This window comes from Plasmodium inui (genome assembly GCF_000524495.1).
Source record: "Plasmodium inui San Antonio 1 unplaced genomic scaffold supercont1.2, whole genome shotgun sequence".
NCBI lineage: Eukaryota > Apicomplexa > Aconoidasida > Haemosporida > Plasmodiidae > Plasmodium > Plasmodium inui.
The window spans coordinates 1,213,519-1,232,528 of record NW_008481836.1 but is presented as its reverse complement, the minus strand read 5'-3'; the positions used below and the strand labels follow the sequence as shown (position 1 = coordinate 1,232,528).

Below are 19,010 nucleotides of genomic sequence, written 5' to 3'. Positions count from 1 at the left end.
GGAATGGTAAAAAAAATATTCACATTTTTAACGAGGTGTAAATTCCTTGGAGGATTAATGATTCCCCTCTGTACTTCTTGCTGGGAAGAAAGACTAGATCGTTCTTCTTGCCATCGCGTGTATGAAAATGTGCAGATAAAAATTAGGATGTTATTCTCTGCGTCAGAAGAGTACGCAATTTTTTACGTACCTCCCGGGTACAACATAACTGTTAAGCCAACCGTTTTCGCTTCTTTAGCGTAGTTCTCCACTTTTTTTTGTTTGTTTATGTGTGTGTTTGTTTGTTTATTTGTGTGTTTGTTTATTTATTTGTTTGTTTGTTTTTTTATTTGTTTGTTTGTTTGTTTGTTTGTTTGTTTGTTTCTCCCTCCGAATGGGAGAGAAACTTGGGGGTTAAAACACAACACGTGTGTAATTTTAACCCCTCTGTGTCCCCTTTTTTTTATGGAGCATATAGGAAGGGCTGTCTCACCAATGGAGGGTTTTCCTCGCATGCTGCGCCTGTGATAAAGTTTACTCGAAACGGTCAAGTTGGCTTCTCCCTGGTTTAACCCGTTAACCCCTAATATTGGCTTCCCAATTGCCATTCCACTTAATCGGTTCACCATCGGCACCTTTCACTCGGATGAGTCTAACTCATTTATTCGTGCCTCCAGAAGGTTCGACGTGCTGGACAAGAATTCCCTTTCCACCCCCTGGTCACCACATATCCCAGCCTTCACCCTGTTGAAATGGTTAAGGTCATTTTCCTTATTGGTCACGTCGAAATTATTGATTAAAAAAGCTTCAGATATAAAAATAAGCACATCGTTGGAATTGCTTCCCTTTTTATCGAGATAATCCGAATATTTACACATGTCCTTAAACTTCAAAGTTTCCATTTTGAAAATGGTTTTATCTGGATTCTTTAAAAAAACATTTTTTTCTAAAAATAAATCTAAATGTTCTGTAAAGGCATGCATTTTATTATACTTGGGATCCACAAAAATGGTAAACTTTTGCAAATTATTTATTTCATCATTTTCTATGTATCCTTGGAAAAAATTCAAGGACGATAAAATCTTATTATATTCACTATTTCCATGTTTGCTCTGAAGCTTAGGGAAATTTTTAACATGCACATAACGGTTTTTTAAAACATCTGGATTTGTGCTTACGTTATCTAGAAGGTTTTTCAGAAAACTTAAAAAAGTTTTTTTTTCATCCACATCATATTTTTCATTCTTTATATATTCGTCCAATAAATTTTCTATTTTATTTTCGTTAAAAAAATTATCTAATGAAACACTTGGAACTTTCGGGAGCTCCTTAATTTCCGCTTCCTTGCTACATCCTGCACTGCTACTTTCCCCTTTACTGTCGTCATTACTTCCATTGTTTAATAAAGGTACACTCGTTTCAAACCCAGGGGCGATGTTAGTTTGGTACGACTGCATCATGTCTAAAATTAATTTCCCCTTAGCGGTCGACATGACTTCCTTCGGGGTGTCCAAAATATATTGAGGAATATTCTTCCCAACCAAGAAATTGCACACTTCGTTTGTAAAATTGTTACAATTCCAGTTAACTAAGTTGTACTTCTCTACTGTAAAATTTGGCTGAATGCCGTTTAGGTATTCGTGAAAGTGCGATTGTTCCAGTTCCGTTATACCCATATCAACGACGTTCACAGGCTGGATATCGTAGTAAGACTCGAATTCGGTTGGCGCCAGACACATGATTCCTCCACCTGTAAGGAGAAAAGTGTGTATGTGTTTCTGTGTGTAGTTGCTAACACCGCAAATGATGTGTAGCGCTGAGTCGTAGTAGACATGCACGTACACAAACACGCTCATGCACTGATACGCTAGCTACGGTTGGGAATGACCCACCCCCCTTACCGTAGAAGTACTCCATGTCATAGACCCAGACGGCAGTGTGCCATACGCCATTTATTTGTTTTCCAATCAAAAAGGGGGACCACAACTTTACCCTACAATGTGAATGTGTGGAGAGGAAGGAGGGGAGTGAAAATTAATTTCCGTTATTTGTACATTCGTTTTCACGAACACAAATGGGATCCAGAAAATACATGTAAAAAGTGCGTGCCCTCCTCTCACGGATGTGCAAGGCAAGGCGTACTTCTTATCTTTGCATTTCTATTTTTTTTCTTAAATGATTACATTCCCTTGGACAAGTCATATATCTTCAGCTTGACATTGAAGGATGACATGATAACTTCGGTACGTTCGAATGAAGTTCACCTCCTTGAAAACACGTTCTCGTTAGGATCTCTACTTCTGTTTGCAGTAAATGCAGCGGCTCTTGGTGATGATGGGCGACGGCAAGCAAAAATTCCTTTTCCGCTATATTGTACAATCTACTAAACACGAAAACGAATTTGTAAAATTTAATGATGCAATAAAGATTCAATCCTTTCGGAATGTTCTTCAACCCAGGTAGCGTAGCGCTTATGCGTAGGGGAAAAAAAAAGAAAAAAGAAAAAGAGTCTTCTGTTGTGAGTCTTATATGCCACGGGCATACAAATCGGATATGCACACAGACACGCAGCGCTTCAGCGCGGTTATCTGTGCCGCACAATTAATGTATACCTCTCGTTTATTTTAACAAAAACAAAAGTAGTGATAAAAACACAGGGGCTATATCATATAGTTGTCTTGTTTGACTGAGCCTTTGTTTTATTTTATTTGATTTCGGTTTATTTGATTTCGTTTTATTCTATTTCGTTTTATTCTATTCCGTTTTACTTTATTTCGTTTTACTTTATTTCGTTTTACTTTATTTCGTTTTACTTTATCTTTATTTTTTGTTCTTCACCGTTTTATGAACCGTTTATGAGCAGCTGCGGCTATAAAATTGACGGGAATAATTTTTCGGTCTTTTCCCCCTTCCCCAATTACAACCGTCTGTTCATCAAAAAATTGGCGCCACGTTTGGGTGATTATACCTTTATCATGCGCTTATGCATAAGTAAATGTATACACTCGCGTTGGGAGAAAGCTGTGGAGCAAATTTCCAGTAGAATTCGCCACGTACGCACGCATGAAAAGAGTGAAAAAATCGGAAAAGAACGACGGAATAAACGTAAACAAACACAAATGGCGATGAAGCATAATCGGGCGGATCTCTACACAGTTATAGTTAATTTTCTGTTTCCTCAACTTTTTAATTTTATTCTACAATAATTTATGAATTAAAAAAAAAAAACATTTCTTCTGCACTTCGGAAAAATGGCAGAATTTTACGTTCGCCTCGTTTGACAGTGCCAATCCGATCATGCACTCGATGACGCGCATTTATATATATTGCATATATCATATGTATTATATATATACCCATATATATCTACTACATATGTACTATGCGTGCGCAATGCATGCCTACGCGCGAGATTATTTGACAGCCCGCTTTTCACGCCTTATGCAAGTAAATTTATGTAGTAAAAACGCTTGCGAATACGAACAAATCGGATAAACCGTTTGTATTACGCATTTTCTTTTCTTTTCTCGCATATGCGCAGTTCACGTAGCGTCAGTGCCATTCCTACCGTTGGCCTTTTCATGACAATGCAAGCGAAACAGGAAAAAAATATATTTCTATTACTTTTTTTAGAGCATATGGATGTGCGGAAAGCGTTTTTTTGAATACGCGTAAAGAAGGGCAGCAAAAAAGAGCATTAAACTTGTTAACAATTATTGGGCCGCATAAGAGCCTTCGCATAGACGTAACTGCTCCTATTTTTTTTACTTTCTTACCGTCGTATTGAAGCAATTCCTGTGTCCATGTTTTGATGAAAACGCCCGCAAAGGATTAAAGGCTGCTTAAAAAAAAAAAATCTTTCGCAAGAACCAAAACTGCAACGTGGACATTTTTATGTATACAAATTTATCTATTCACGTAAGGACGTCTTGTTGGCTATAAGAAGAGAAACACCACCTTTTAATAGTGTTTCCAAGTTACTCAGGAGAACAGATAAACGCGTCGAATAAATATACTGAGGCGAAGGCTAAGCAATTTTAAACTGCCTGCAAATTCTCATGTACTCCTCCCCCACGACGAGATTTTATATACTTAGCAAAACCATTTAAGATAAAAATTTCGAAAGATGATAGTTGAAAATAACCATCAAGAAATTAATGAGGCATATGACGTTATATACGAAGAAGTAAAATTAGAAGATTTCGAATTTGACGAAACGATTAAAACATTTTTTTATCCGTGCCCCTGCGGAGATATTTTTGAAGTGACTCTGGAAGGTGTCTTAAAGGGCGAAGATGTTTTAAGATGTCCAAGCTGCTCATTAACCATTAAAATAATATACAGCCCAAACGACTTGAAGAAGTATGCTTCGGATGCGTAATCTTATGGAGCTTGTGAGCCTAGCGGAGAAGCCACAGCACGGCAATTTATTTACTCATTTGGGGGGAACAGAAATAAATACATGTACATATTTTTATAGCGTCCATTTTTGCTACCAATATATGCATAAATGGAAGAAATGAGGAGGTGCAGGCTACTCAAACAGTTGCTGCAAAAAATTTCGAAAGTGGGGGTACATCTAGAACTGTTCACACTGTGGTCAATTTTCCCCAAATTTGCTACTTAAAATGTAGTGCTATTTTACAGAAAAAGGAAGCTACGCGATAGCTCCAAGTGTTCCTACATATGTTCAGATTTGTACATGCATTTTATATATCGTTTAATTGCCTTCCCCTTGGAGCATTCGGAGCATTCCGAGCATCCCCTAGGAGCCTTTCTTTTTTCCCTCCCCCCAGTGGGCTTTACCAATTTAATTACTCACCATTTGTGAGTATTTCTCTTCGCCTCAGTCAAAGCAGTATAAAAAATTATGTATGCCATTGGTCCGATCGTTAATCCGTTCGATCGCTAATCCGTTCGAACGTGTAGTCTTTCACATAACGCGAGCTCGAATTGGAAGTCGCCAGAGCCATCGCGCCAACAGAAGTGGACATCGTATGAACACTGTGTGTACATTTGCATAGATAAGAAAGTGCCTACGAGTATAGGAACATAAAAACGTATACTGATACAACGAAGAGGACCCTTTCGAGGGCGCAACGGAGACAACCATAACACTTTTCCGCAATTGCTGTAGTAACATACCTGACTGAGAAGTACCACCCCCCTAGATGTTAACTTAATGGTTTGGGAATTTCCAAATAAAGATATAAGGAGCAGCTTTACGAAGAACTGGAAGAGTGAACAGAGAAGCTTAAGTATGAGGACAGGTTTTTCTCCCCACTTTTGATGAAATACTAATAAAAATGTATAAGGACAGCGAAAATTACGACACCGAAAAAAAAGCTGAGGGAAGAAACGAAAAGGTTATAATCAGAGTGAAAAGAAAAATTGATGAGATAACCATCCCGTCAATTTACGTGAAAAAGTCCAATAAAAGAGTATGCAATGGTATATTTTATAAACACATCGACACGGTAATTCCGGAGGTAGATATAGAGAAAGAAAACATCGAATGTGTTAACATGTTCCGAAAGCATGAACACTACCACACCAGTTGCAGTGACTTGTCACCCCTTATCGAAAAAAAGAGAAAATTAAACTCCCTTAAGGGATATGAAAAGGATTTAAGGGAAGCCATAAATAATTTAAAAAGGTACAAAATAGTGAACCAGAATATTCAGTACGTCGATTTGGATGCGGAAAAAAAGGAAATTTACAAAATTATCGATGTGAATTTGTTGCAAGAATGGGGCTATGCTAATGTAGATGATGATACGGGGGTCAATGCCGATGCCAATCCTGGTGATGCTCTAAAGGATGAGATGAAACAGGAGCGCGCACGGGGGAAGACGGAGAAAGACGCACACAGCAAAACCGAGCATGAATATGAATACGATTTATACATTGTAGATGACCAGAAAATAGAGCTAAACGATTATATGGACTATATGTACCACATTAAAAATAATAATGTGGATTCATCGGAGGTTATTGTGTTGGAAGATGTATATGGCAACAACTCCAACGAGTATGACTGGAAGTCTTTTTCCTCGTCCAGCTCCGATCGTGACACAGTGAAGGAAATGTCGGATTACCCCGACGAGAGCTCGAGCAGCGGCGACGATTGCAGTGGTGTGTGCAGTGGTTTATGCAGCGATGTATGCAGCGCTGATGGCCGTGGTGACGATCCTGTGGGTAGCGACTGCTACGACGGAAGCGTCAGAAGTGACGGCCACCACGAGACTAACCTGCATAGCGACGGCTACGGTGGGAGTTTGGGAAGTGACTATAACCTCGAGAATAATCTGGACGTCGGCTCACACGAGAACAACTTCCCCAGTGGCTTCTCCGATGGGAATTCCGTGGACCACCTTAGCAACTGCAGTGAGGATAACGCTTTCGGGGTCAACGTTAAAAATGCTGGCAGTGATGAAAACCTGTTTGGAAGTAGGCGGTGTGGTGTGAACAACTGGGGGAGCTACATAAAGGGGAAATCACCCCAAAGCGATTGTAATAACGACAAGGGTTACCCCAACCAAAACGGTGTTATCCACCACAGCGGCAGCAGTAGCAACGCCCTCAGTAGTAGGGGTTTCCCCCAAAAGAACCCCCCGAAAAAGAAGGAAAGAAAAACCCACAAGCGCAGTAAAAAAATGAACTCCTTAATCTTTGAAGAGAAAATAAAGGACGAGTTAGAAAAACGGTTAAAAAAAAAAAATGAAAATATGCTAAACGTGACGTTATCGGAGAAGCTAAAAATTCTGGAGCAGATGGAAAACGAGTACTATGATAAGTAGTAAGCGGTGGAATTAAAAAATTGCGGAAGAACTGTGCTGTCTAATGGTGATGAAGTGGGAGCGAGGGGAGAAGGTTCGCCCCCCGTCGGATGACTCAGGTCACGGACTTGACATAGCGAAGGGTTGTGCGCCACCAATCTGCTAAACCATAATGCTTATGCACCGCGCACATGGAAGGAGGAGATATTTGTCTGTTGTTAATCTGTTTGCGCTTACCCCCCCCTTTCTGTTTGTATCTTCCTACTTGTATAAAAGTTTTTTTCAAGTGTTATTTTTTTTGTATGTCTTTTTCCCCAGCGCGGTGTGGATAAAACAAGGCATTTTTTTTTTTTTTTTTTTTACAAAGTTCCAGCATTTGTTTTTTTCTTCTTTCCGCGCGTACTCCAATTTGTCACCACAGATGAATTTCTGTTAACCATTTGTTCGTATATAATTTTCCCAAGCGCTGTAATGCCTCACAAAATGAGCGATTTATCATGCTCATAAAAAGGATAGGTGGGACCAAAAATTTTTACCTGCCGTATGCGAGTGTCACGCCCATAGTGATGACTAGACATGACACAAATTTGTATGCAATGGCAGTATATAAAATTCATACGCTTGAAGGCATTCATATTGTAATTATAAAAGTAAGAGTGGAGTTGAAAATTTCCCAAGTCAATAATAAACCAGAAAGCATCGTCAACAGGATGTTTGTTCACATCGCAAAAGGTGTTACATAAAATATCGAGACGATTTTCATCGTTTCCTACTTTGATGGATATTTCGTAAGGCGTGTAAGATTCGTCTAATGAATAATTAAGGAGTAAATATATTTTGGAAATTTTCGTAAGTTTAAAAAATTGTACTGTGATTGTGTGTGGTCCTAAGCCGGAGGACTGCCAATATGTGTTCACATTATTGTCTTTTAATTTTTTCGTGTCCGATTTGCTTTTACTGCTTGACAATTTCCAAGTAGCGAGGCATCCCACGTCGATATATTTTTTGCTTAAGTGAATTTGAGGCATTTTGTCTATTACCTGTTCAGCATGTTCATCTCCACCCCTTAAGCGTACTGCGTGACTTTTTTTTCCCTCGTTCAACGCGGTCATCACGCTCCATAGGAAGTCTCCATCCACGCCTTGAGCGCCGCTTTCACATTCCACATTTGTCCTGTTTTCCGTTTTATCCTCATTTTCAATAGAATTGGCAGTAGAACCACTCAAGTGAGATTCTGCGTACCCTTCTTCATCATTCCTTTTGCCTCTTCGCTCATTTGTCTCCTCCTTTTTAGAGCCTGCACATGGGTCCCATCTGTCTTTTACCCCAACTTCATAACTTTCATTCCCTTCCTCTTCCTCTTCTCCACTTTCGTGCAACTGTCCTCCCTCCAGGTGGCCACTTAAAATGTGCTTCTCCAATTCATAGCTACATTTGAAGTTTCCCTTTTTGTATATTTTATGTGCTCTAAAAAAAGCCATAGTGTGTCAAAATTGAAGCATATTAAAGAAAAAAAATGACAAGTTTGTTGGCATTAAAAAAGGGGGAGTTGCAGCAAAGAGGTTCACAGGGGGTTATCCCTACATAGGTATTTATATATTTGCACTGAATTGAATAACCATTTATGCTTGTGGGGTGTTTCTCCGCTCTAAATACCTTGAGTGACGAACGAAGGTTGCCCCCAATTTAAAAAATGAAAAAGTATGAATTGTTTTGTGAGTTCCCATAGGTGGAACGCAAAGGGGAGGTATGCCAACGTGCAGTAAAAAAAACGAAAAATCTTTCCTTTTCTTCCCTCCCTATTCGTACGAATAAAATTGGAACCCTCATGAAAACGTCACGGAATAGTTGCAAAAAAGCAGGAAAAGTAAAGTCAGCCAACAGACTTAACTGTCTTTATAGGCTAACTATAATGTGTGTCCAAGATATGACCAGGGGGAAAGGAAAAAAAAAAAAAGATAACCGTTTCCTACCGGGGTGAATACTCCTTTAGTGAACTTCTTTCATATTTGTCGTATTACATTCATGGGGTAGAAAATGTGCACGCTGCGCGGTATATGTACAGTATGTCCGCGACACAGCCCAACTGTGAACAAATTCTCTTCTTTTCGATAAGCCCCAAACGGAAAAGGAGCCTTTGCGCGAAGTGTCTTTTTTTTTTTTTTTGGTGGTGGGGGAAATCCTATCATTCCTATGTGCATGTGTTTGCTTATAATGCGCCTTACCTTACCACACACAAGTGCAGAGGCAAATGTGCTAAGCTAATCCGCTGAGGCTTTCCTACCTGGACAGTATATAGTCAGCCCCATGGCGGCCTAGTTCTTCACCATTCTCGCACCACATCGAGAGCACACATTCTTTAATTGGCCACTTAACAGCCGTAACACGCCTTGGAAGATGAAGACAGCGGTACATGCCATGTGATATGGCGTAGGGCTTAAGACTTAAGCACCCAAGAACGTATCGAACACATATAGGCTATTAAAACCTCGTTTGAAACTCCAGTTAACACTCTAAAAAAAAAAAGTTATAGTGGCTAGATATGCACTTTATTATTATGCTTAAAGCGTTTAACGTAATAATATGAAAAAAAAAAAAAAAGTGAATCAATGAAATGAAATAAATATATTATACAGTAAAGCTACCTATTATATATAATAGTAAAAATTATGTAATAAAATATAATAAAGATACTACATAATAAAATATTATGTAGTTAAATATAATAAGTTATTACATATGTGAAAAAATGTGGACTGGAAAAAAACCTCAGTAAAAATTTCGGTAATATACTCATAAAGAAAAAATATAATAAAATAAAACATTTTTTTTTGTTAAAAATATAAAAATTAATTATATTAAAAACATTGATAAAGAAGTATAAAAATATATACTATACATTTTAAAAAAAAAATGGAAAAAAAGCCTACTACTACCATTACTAGTACTACTACTACCACTACTACTACTACTACCACTACTGCTACTACTCTTTTGGTTTATTCAACTTAAACACTATATTTATACATAATTTACAACATAGATGCTTTTTTACTGTGGAATTCAAATGTAAAATTAAAAGAAAGAGAAATGGGGGGAGTGGAGGGAAAAAAAATTGCAAAATATAAAAAGATTAAAGCATTAAAACATTAAAAAAAATATAGATGAAACATTCCTGCAGTTTTAAAAAAAAGAGAATGTTTCTTCAAAGAAGTTGTAATTTCTGCTTTTATATTTTGCAATAAGAAAAGAGCTCGAGTAACATGGCCCAGGAGGGAGGGTGGTTGTGTGTGTGTGTATCATTCTCTCACAGCATCATGAAAATGTATCATCGGTGGGGGGTGAGTATTGGTGGCATAATACAAAACTGTTCATATATATAAATATGTATATATAGTGCAAACATCAATTTTTTTAATATATAGAAATGGACTCTTTTGCCTCAGTTGACTTTTGGTGCACACAGTTAAGCGGTGCGCACACGGGGTTACAATATGTCACTCTCATTGAGGGGGTTCATCCAATTTTTTTTTTTTTTTTTGTTTTATTTTATTTTATCTCGCCTCAATCCACTACACTTGTCATTCCCATTTTACTTCTGTCCGCGTCTGATCACTTCGATGGATTCAGAAGATCCAAGCTGTGAAGCCCCGTATACCATTCACGGTCGTGGTTATAACGCAGTTCTTCGTGCACTTGGACGAGTTATCCAATTGGTTCTTCTTATTGGCTTCTTTATAATTTGAGCACACGGACTCGTTCAGATATTTCAGGCTTTCCTCCATGGTGTAGTCTTTTTTTTTCTTCTTTCTCAATCGGAACCATTTCTTCTTTTTGTTTTTCTTTTCGAAGCAAGACTTGTAATCATTTAAACTTTTATTTTTATAATAGAAAAATTTACTGCTTCTGTCATCTCCATTGTTCACAACATCTTCTATGTCGGTTAATGAACAGAACGTCTGGTCCCTCTCATAGTCATACTTATCTAGTTTCTTCTTATCATGGGGGTAGTAAATGTCTATTTTGTTGCTGCTGTCCTTGTAGAGTCTAAATCGGTGACATGTCCTCATCAAATTGCTATCTATAAATTCATCGTTATCATCACTTATGACCTCATTTTTGATTAATGCTGTCTTTATGTTAATTTTGCTGTCCCTATTATCTTTGTTGTAGTTATTTCTTCTCTTTGTAAACCTTTTAAAATTCAGTCTGCAATTATATTTTCTTTTATTTTGATTATTATGCACTTTTTGCTCATTAAAGCTATCTAATGTAATAGTCATTATCTTTATAGTTGGAAATATATATTATTTTTTGCATAATATAAGAGGTGAAGGTATGCTTATTTTATTCTTATATTCTTTTTAATAAGAAATATATAAGCAAAAAATGGTAACGCGTGTGCATGTGTGTGGTGCGGGTGGCTGTATCAGGGGGAAAGATGTATCCTTCAGCGCGCGCACAGAATGGACGTATATGTAAATATATACTGATAACTATACAATATAGTGAAATGGAATCACGCAAAATGGGCAAGAAAAGAAAAAAAAAAATAAGGAATAGACGTATAATTATACACAATGTACACTATACCGTAACGTAAAAAACGTCTTGTAGAAACGGCACGTGGTTTGCAAGCAAATGCTGCTCTCGTTTGTGCGTAATTCGCGAAATGCGCTGTGCTTTTAAAGCCTATTCCTTCTCTGTAGAGTTATGAACACGTCAATTTGGCATACAATGTAGGCAACTGGCTTGGGCCTCGCGAGAAAATTTCCCCTTCTTACGCAGTCAGTGCGATGATATTGGCCGATCACGTCGCCGCGAGCTGTTCACATGTACATTCGTATTCTACATATGTTAGATACATACGTATGCATGTATACACTGCGCAAAGGGCAATCAGTCACATATAAATTTTGCGCAAATGGCATGTTTACGGTGAAAACTTTTGAATACTCAAAAAATTATAGTTGGATATACTTTTTTACGCTTTTTCGAATATGGTTTTTTCTTAAAAAAGAAATAGGTACTGTGCATTACTAAACGTGTATAATCAATCGAAAAAAAGAAACAGCTAAAAAAAAAAATTACGCATATGAACAAAATCCTATTTGAAATTTCTGCAAAAGATTATATATAACACCGCGATTTATTGAAATTTCTGCAAGTAAATATATACATAAAATATACATACTATGCGCGCCTGATACTTATAAATATATATAAAAGCTTTTTACGCAAATATATATGTCATACATACGCTACGTACGTTTTTATATGTATATATTTTACTCCTCCCAATGCATATTCCACTTATAACTATGTATAAGTGGTACGAAACTGCTTTTTCAGGAAAACGTTATAAAATATACGTAAATATTTGTTCACCTTATTCCTATATAATATTCAAAAATATTATATAAAAACAAAATAAACGTCAAAATTAGCTTTAATTAACTTGATTAATTAAAACAGGAAAAGCGGAGGTATGAGAAAATCCAGTTTTTAAAGATAAAAAATTTGTTTATAAAAAATATGTGTTTTGCGTTTTTTGTATTTAAATTTAAAAATTTTAAATTAAATAAAAAAAAAGAAAATATATTATTATTTTTCATATATATATATATATTTTTTTTTTTTGTATCCGTATTCATATGCGTATATATGCAGTATGAAAAAAATTTTATTTGAGTAACGGACTTTGAAGAAAAGTTCACCATCCAACCGTTTGCTAATTTGCATAATGACGAATGAGAAATACATGTTTACTTATTTTATGCGTAATGTACCGTATGTGTATTATTATTGTATATTATTTCATTTTTATTTAATTTGCCTTTCTTTTTGAGAAGTAAAATTTCTACGAAGTGCTTAAAAAAGACCCGCGTGGCGCGGCTGTGCAATATGGGTATGAAACGTATATGTGGAGGCATTCAATTGCGAAGTTTTTTACCGCGACGCTTTGTGCATACACTTGCTAATTACTACTCTCACGTTTTTATATTTGAATTTTTTCGTCCAAAAGTTTGCCATACTCCCATGGAGATAACATTATATGTATGTATATTATGAATATACATACTTCATACTTATTTATAATGTATAGTATAAAAAAACCATACTGCCAAAACAGTGGAACATGCAAACACATGCAATTTGTTTTTTTTTAAAAGTATAAACAGGCATAACGCTCCGGCAGTGTTTCCCGAACACCCCCCCTTGAAATATGGCCACCTAAAATAATATTGCCAATAGGTATTGTAGCGGATTAGTTACGTGGAGAAAATTTACCAGGGGGGTAACGTCGTATACTATATTGTACATAATTATATTCTTATAGCTTGTATGCGCGGCCTTATTATGCAATTTTTCTATATGCATACATTTGTGACAAAAAGTGGGAAGGTCGCGGGCAGAATATTTATTTTATACTTATCCCATTTTTATTTAATTTTCATTTTATTTTATTTAACCTCTATTTTATGTTTATTTAACCTCTATTTTATGTTTATTTAACCTCTATTTTATGTTTATTTTACGTTTATTTTATTACTATTTTCGTTTCTTTTTCCCACGGTTTGAAAAAAAAATTGCGGTAATGCCGCATTTTAAACCATTCGCGTAATATCACAATGATGCTTTTTTAAAGATGGCCAATGGAAAGCGAAATTGTGACACGAAATACAAGGCGAAAAATCGATAGTAGCCAAATGATGAAAATCCCTAGATCCTCTAAAAAAGTAAAACATCTCCACTGCACCTGTGGCACATTATATGTAGAGACGGGCTGTATTGTATACTCGCGTAAAAAGAATAAATAATGTGTAGAGGGGTCCCCCCTTAAATAAAAAATTGCGCTAACGGGAAATTTGCATACATATAGAAAAGAAGTAGAGGCAAACCGGTGATGTTAAAATACCTGTTAAATTCTACATTGGAATGATTTGAAGCAATTTCGTGAAATCTCCTCCTTTCGTTCGCGTATGCGCATGCTTATCGCGGGGCTCTACTTCTCGTGCCCTTGGCCTTCCCATTTTTTGCTCTAACATATTTTGAACTAACACAAACTCTGAATAACAAGGAACGACATAAAGAATAAATTATGATTAACAAAATAAGTGCCTTCTTAGTGCAACGCTGGGTGCGACGCACAAGCGAGCGAATTCGGTGAACGTTATTTTGCACTTAGCGTTATGCGTGTTTCCTGCCCGGTATATAATAATATGCATTCTTAGATATATAAGAAAATGAAGGCAGCAGAAATATAGGTGATCCGTGATAAGCGTTTCTGTGAAACCTACATCCCCTCCACTACACCTCAGGGTCATGTCATCCCTCCATATTTATATCCTACTATTCGACGTGGCTCAAAAAAATATATTTCTTTGTTTTATGTTTTGTTCTTCCCGACGCGCGCAACATCGTGCAAATTTGACCTTTGAAAGGTCGTTACCATTTGCCTATGTGATAAAAAATGGGGGCTCTAATTAATGCGCATGTTATCTAGAAAAAAGGCATTTTAGTAAAATATAAATTTATTTAAATATGCATTCATCACGGTCGGCATGATTTTAACTTAGATTGGTTATATATAGGCCCTTGTGCATGCTAAATATATGCATTTATTTGTGCGCGTAATTATGATTGATCCTTTCATGTCGTATATGAAACTTGCAGGAAGCGCCTTTTATAATTAGCAGGATGAGAAGAGGCGTTTGCATTTTTAAATTTGTTCCCTCTCGTTCTTAAAAAATTGAAGAAACACATCGTAAAAAAAAGTGCGACCTTTTGAAGTTAAAGAGAAAGATAATATTAATCTCTTGCTAACTATGTGCGTATGAATATGTACGTCACTGTTACCTTCCGTTTTCATTCCTTGTGAAAAATTGAAATAGCAAATAAAATTGCCGCTGTGTGATATAAAGTGGCATCCTACTGGAGCAAAGCAAAGAATATTCATTTATGTTAGAAAAAAACATAATTATGCAAATACGTATCCAGCAGCAGAAATGATTAGCTGCAGTTGTCCTATAGCACAGTATACCATTGCAATTGGGAGAAAGAATGTTACAGTTATGACAAAAAGGTTCCACCCATTAAAAGGCATTTGATGTGTTGAGTGGTTTTGCATGGCATTTCTGCATTTCCACCTCGCTTTAATTTTTCGTTCAATTTTGCGTCCTTTTTGCATTCAATTTTGCGTTCTTTTTTGCGTTCAATTTTGCGTCCTTCTTTGCGTTCCTTTTTACGTTCATTTCTTTATTTTTTTTTTTGTTTTCCGTTGGTTTACTTTTTTTCCCAGTGGAAGGGCACTTTCTAGCCAAAAGGAAAGAATTCCCCCCGCCCATTCATTAAGGTTCAAACCAGAGGAGAAAACCCGCTCAAATTTACAATGAATACATTTCCATACCTGTAGAAGCGTTGGTTTGGAGGTGAAGAGATGTGTAAAGGTGTGTACCCCTGAAAAAACTTTTCTTAAAATTGCTTTCACAAGGGGTTAACGTTAAGGTCAAGTAAAAAACTCCTTCAATTTATGTGTGCTGATTAAGAGACATTTTTTTTTTTTAAATGACGGATGTTGACAAATTGGCAAAGTTATAACCTCATTTTTGTAAAAAAAAAAAAAAGGAAAAAATTAAAACAGTTACAAAAAAAAAAAAAAAAAGAAACGTACATTCGTGTATGTATTTACATCAGTTAAATGACAAATTACAATCAAAAAGTGTAACAAATTCTATTTATGTTCAAAAGGGTGAAAAAGGCACAATTTCTGTGTTTAGTCATATATGATCATGCTAGCCGGAAACAAACAAGCGCGCACACATGTTTGACAAAAAAAAAGAAAAAAAAAAAAAACATCGAAAAGTTTATACCAAAATGTAGGTTAAAAATGCACAACTTGTAAATTTATTCTATCGTATATTTTTTCAGCTGGCCAAACAGAAGGAAAAATTCTGCCTATATTTGTTGACAAATGTGTAAACGTTCCAGTGGAATAAGAGCAACCGTTTTTTTAACTATTTTTTTGGATCACCTTCTTCCTTTGGTCTTCCTCACATTCGGTCTATTCCATTCTTACCAAAATTTGTGGCGTATTTGAAGCGCATTCAACGAGCATTGCGTAGGGCCATTTTTTTCGCACCCTCATTGCAGTCACCTTGCGCGTCCTTGTGATCCCCCTTGTATATCTTGCCCAACGCCGGAAAAACCCAACATAGCGCTCCTTCCTATTCGCCACGAACGGATGGAGAATAAAAAAAATGATTAAATTTGAGCCGAGTAACAACAGTGAAAAGAGAAATGAAAAAAAAGTACACGAATTCAGCTACATAAATTTGGATGAAGAAAAAAGAGAAGAAATAAATGATATGCTAAAAAATTTAAAAAATGAAGAGAGAGATTTGTCCTTTCCTCTGTTAGACTTTTACTTTCTCAATAAGCAATTTAAGTACCAAAATCTAAGGGAAAGTTTGGAGATAAATAACAATGTCAATGAGTACATCAATTTAAGGCTTCTGCGGAAGGAAATTGGCCCCAAGGATGTATTCTTCAAAACGGAGGAAAAAAATAGAGAAATGGTTGTGCAAGACAAGTTGAAGAATCAAAGGGGGGAAACTTACCTGAAGAGGAGGTATGACCTGAGGGAGGACAGCCAAAGCGCCAAGTGTGTTAGTAACCACCCCTCCACAGGGAGGGATATCAAAGCAGAAGCTGCTACCGTAGATAGAATGGATTTACCATATGACATCCCCACCATGTGGAAGAAAAACGATATCATAGGAACATTTAACCCAGTGTACAATGCGAGAGATCAAATAATGAGTGATAACTGTATTGACTCGATTCCCACGATTGATATTTTTTACAACTCCTCAAAATTGCTTACCATACAGACGGTGTTTGAGCCAATCAGTAATTATATATACCTCTTACGGCTTCTGCCCAAGTTCTGCCTGCCGCTGTACGATTCAGGAATATTGCAATACGCATGTGAAGACCCGGTTTTAAATCCTAAATTCAGAGGCTTGGAGCTATCCTACAGATTACTAGTGCATGACATTTTATTTTATGCGTTTTTTTCCTATTTGTCAGATTTGCCATTTTGGGCCAAACCACCGATTGAGCTTCTCCGAATTTATAATTACGAAAGTTTATACTCCTTTAATGATTACGAATCGGAACACACAGAAAGGCTGGTGTTTCACAATATAAAAAACATTTTGTACAATTTTGCAGACACGGTAAATAAAATTGAATTGCTGTATCCAAAAAATTACTACATTACCATATTTCCCAACATTTATTTTAAGAACATCATCGAGTTTTTAAAAAGTGAAAAATTCAAGTTAAAAAAAATTGTAGTTGTTTTGAAGGGCAAAAATTTCATTGATGAAAAAATGATACACCACATCAAAAGCAACCTAGAAAATTTTAGAGGCATGACAGCAGAAAATGTGAAAAAAGAAATACCCCACAAATATTTTCCCCCAATTAATGGCAGAACCAAAAATGAGGCAGTAAGATACGACACAAGAAGTGTAATAGATGCCATAAAAAGGTGTCACAATTATGGTGAAGATTTTTTCTCCCTTGACAGGGGGGGAGGTATATCCACCCCAAAAGAGAGAAGAAGAGGGAAGTCAAACTGGAAGGAAAAAAAGGACATGTCAGCAGGGGGTGACCAATTGGAAGGGAACAAAAATCATCAAAGTAGCATGCCTAACAGTGCGCCTGAACGCATTCGCGGCAACGGCGAATCGTGTGGCACCTCCCCGGATGGCACTTATCCCAATGAAAACAACAATCATGTAGATAAAGAAAGCGCAACGCGTAGTAATTACATCACGCGGCAGGAGGAAAAACCAATAAATGACCCCGGGGAAGGCATTCCCAGTGAGTCGCAGGAGTCAAGGGACACCCCCGACAGTGGCGGAGACACCATCCGCAGCAGTGGAAGGAGTTGGAAGGACTTCCCCTTTCAAGACGTCAACACAAAGGACGAAGCAGGGGAGCAAAGCAGCCATGTTGACGAATACGATGGCGACCAAAATGGGGAACAACGCGATCGGTTAAGCACCATTGAACAAGATAGCGCCGGAAACAACTCCTTTAGGAAAAAGAACCCAATCGATATGTCCGACAAGTATAACATAGACGCGTCCGTGTACAATATGTACTATGAGCAGGAGAACAAAGACGAGTGGGAACATGCCTCCATCTTGGAGAAACAGGATGCCCAAAATAGGAGGTACACCAGCTCATCCGAATCGTCATGCAGTGAAGATGACGAAACGGACGATGAAAACATTGATGGGTTTTTTAAAACAAAAAAATTAAAAACTACAGTGTATGATAAGGACAACTTTTCCTTTTCCAAATTTATGAACAAAATAATAAATTACGAAAAGATCATTGACTACCTGAACAACGATCCGCAACGCCAGGAAAGCGAAGACTCGAAAATCAAGTTTTATATTAAATTGTTGCTATTCGAGAAAGCTAATTCGTCATATGATGCGAATGGAAGGGCAAACGAGGATAGAAGGACAAACTCAGACGGAAGGGTAAACGCGGATGAAAGAGTAAACGAGGATGAAAGAGTAAACGAGGATGAAAGAGTAAACGAGGATGAAAGAGTAAACGAGGATGAAAGGGCAAATGTCAATGATGAAGATCAGGTTAGAAGCATTACGTTTGTGTCGGACAATGGAAAGACCAACGGAGCACCACCGCGGGGGAAGGACTCCTCCATTCGTGCAGATGGCACAGTGTCACCTACGGATGACGACAATAATCTCTCGGGGGCGGACCAACGGACGCAAAGCGAAGGGGTAACCTCGTCAAACCCTACCATCTCTGCCTCTGTCCCGAACGATACTAACATGGGTGGAAATAATAACGACGCTGCGGAGAGCAGTCAGGCTTCCCCACTCGAAAACAACCAAAACGAGAACGAAACGCGCACAGATGGAGAAGAAACTGTTTTGAACATAACCGAAGATGATCATGTGGAAATTTCATCGGATTATATCAGTAACCTGATACGGAACTTACGCGAAACTTACGGGGCGACTAATTTCTTATCCTTCAGCAGCAACGAAGGGGACGTGCACGACAGCACCTTCAATTTAGACGATGTGCAGGATTCGCAAACAAGGCTGACCTTTAACTTTAATTAGAATCGGGGGTATGGCCATTTACAGAGGGGAGATCATTTGACGAGGGAGTATGGTAGTGTGTAGATCAGCCCTT

The 19,010-nt window shown here is 37.3% G+C and overlaps 6 protein-coding genes across 6 annotated transcripts; 3 read left to right on the top strand and 3 right to left on the bottom strand.

The window, feature by feature from the left end:
• Positions 1 to 617: 617 nt before the first annotated feature.
• On the bottom strand, positions 618 to 2,212 carry C922_00729 (hypothetical protein; the record flags this gene model as incomplete). Its single annotated transcript, XM_008816341.1, has 3 exons — positions 618 to 1,729; positions 1,881 to 1,972; positions 2,163 to 2,212. The coding sequence occupies 3 exons, from the start codon at positions 2,210 to 2,212 to the stop codon at positions 618 to 620; spliced, it is 1,254 nt and encodes a 417-aa protein (XP_008814563.1).
• A 1,893-nt stretch (positions 2,213 to 4,105) lies between these two features.
• Positions 4,106 to 4,360, top strand: C922_00728 (hypothetical protein; the record flags this gene model as incomplete). The annotated part of the gene is made up of 1 exon (XM_008816340.1): positions 4,106 to 4,360. The coding sequence occupies one exon, from the start codon at positions 4,106 to 4,108 to the stop codon at positions 4,358 to 4,360; it is 255 nt and encodes an 84-aa protein (XP_008814562.1).
• A 925-nt stretch (positions 4,361 to 5,285) lies between these two features.
• Positions 5,286 to 6,779, top strand: C922_00727 (hypothetical protein; the record flags this gene model as incomplete). The annotated part of the gene is made up of 1 exon (XM_008816339.1): positions 5,286 to 6,779. One exon carries the CDS (start codon positions 5,286 to 5,288, stop codon positions 6,777 to 6,779), a length of 1,494 nt encoding a protein of 497 aa, XP_008814561.1.
• Positions 6,780 to 7,234: 455 nt separating this feature from the next.
• Positions 7,235 to 8,239, bottom strand: C922_00726 (hypothetical protein; the record flags this gene model as incomplete). Its single annotated transcript, XM_008816338.1, has 1 exon — positions 7,235 to 8,239. One exon carries the CDS (start codon positions 8,237 to 8,239, stop codon positions 7,235 to 7,237), a length of 1,005 nt encoding a protein of 334 aa, XP_008814560.1.
• A 2,145-nt stretch (positions 8,240 to 10,384) lies between these two features.
• On the bottom strand, positions 10,385 to 11,041 carry C922_00725 (hypothetical protein; the record flags this gene model as incomplete). Its single annotated transcript, XM_008816337.1, has 1 exon — positions 10,385 to 11,041. One exon carries the CDS (start codon positions 11,039 to 11,041, stop codon positions 10,385 to 10,387), a length of 657 nt encoding a protein of 218 aa, XP_008814559.1.
• Positions 11,042 to 16,018: 4,977 nt separating this feature from the next.
• On the top strand, positions 16,019 to 18,937 carry C922_00724 (hypothetical protein; the record flags this gene model as incomplete). The annotated part of the gene is made up of 1 exon (XM_008816336.1): positions 16,019 to 18,937. The coding sequence occupies one exon, from the start codon at positions 16,019 to 16,021 to the stop codon at positions 18,935 to 18,937; it is 2,919 nt and encodes a 972-aa protein (XP_008814558.1).
• Positions 18,938 to 19,010: the final 73 nt, after the last annotated feature.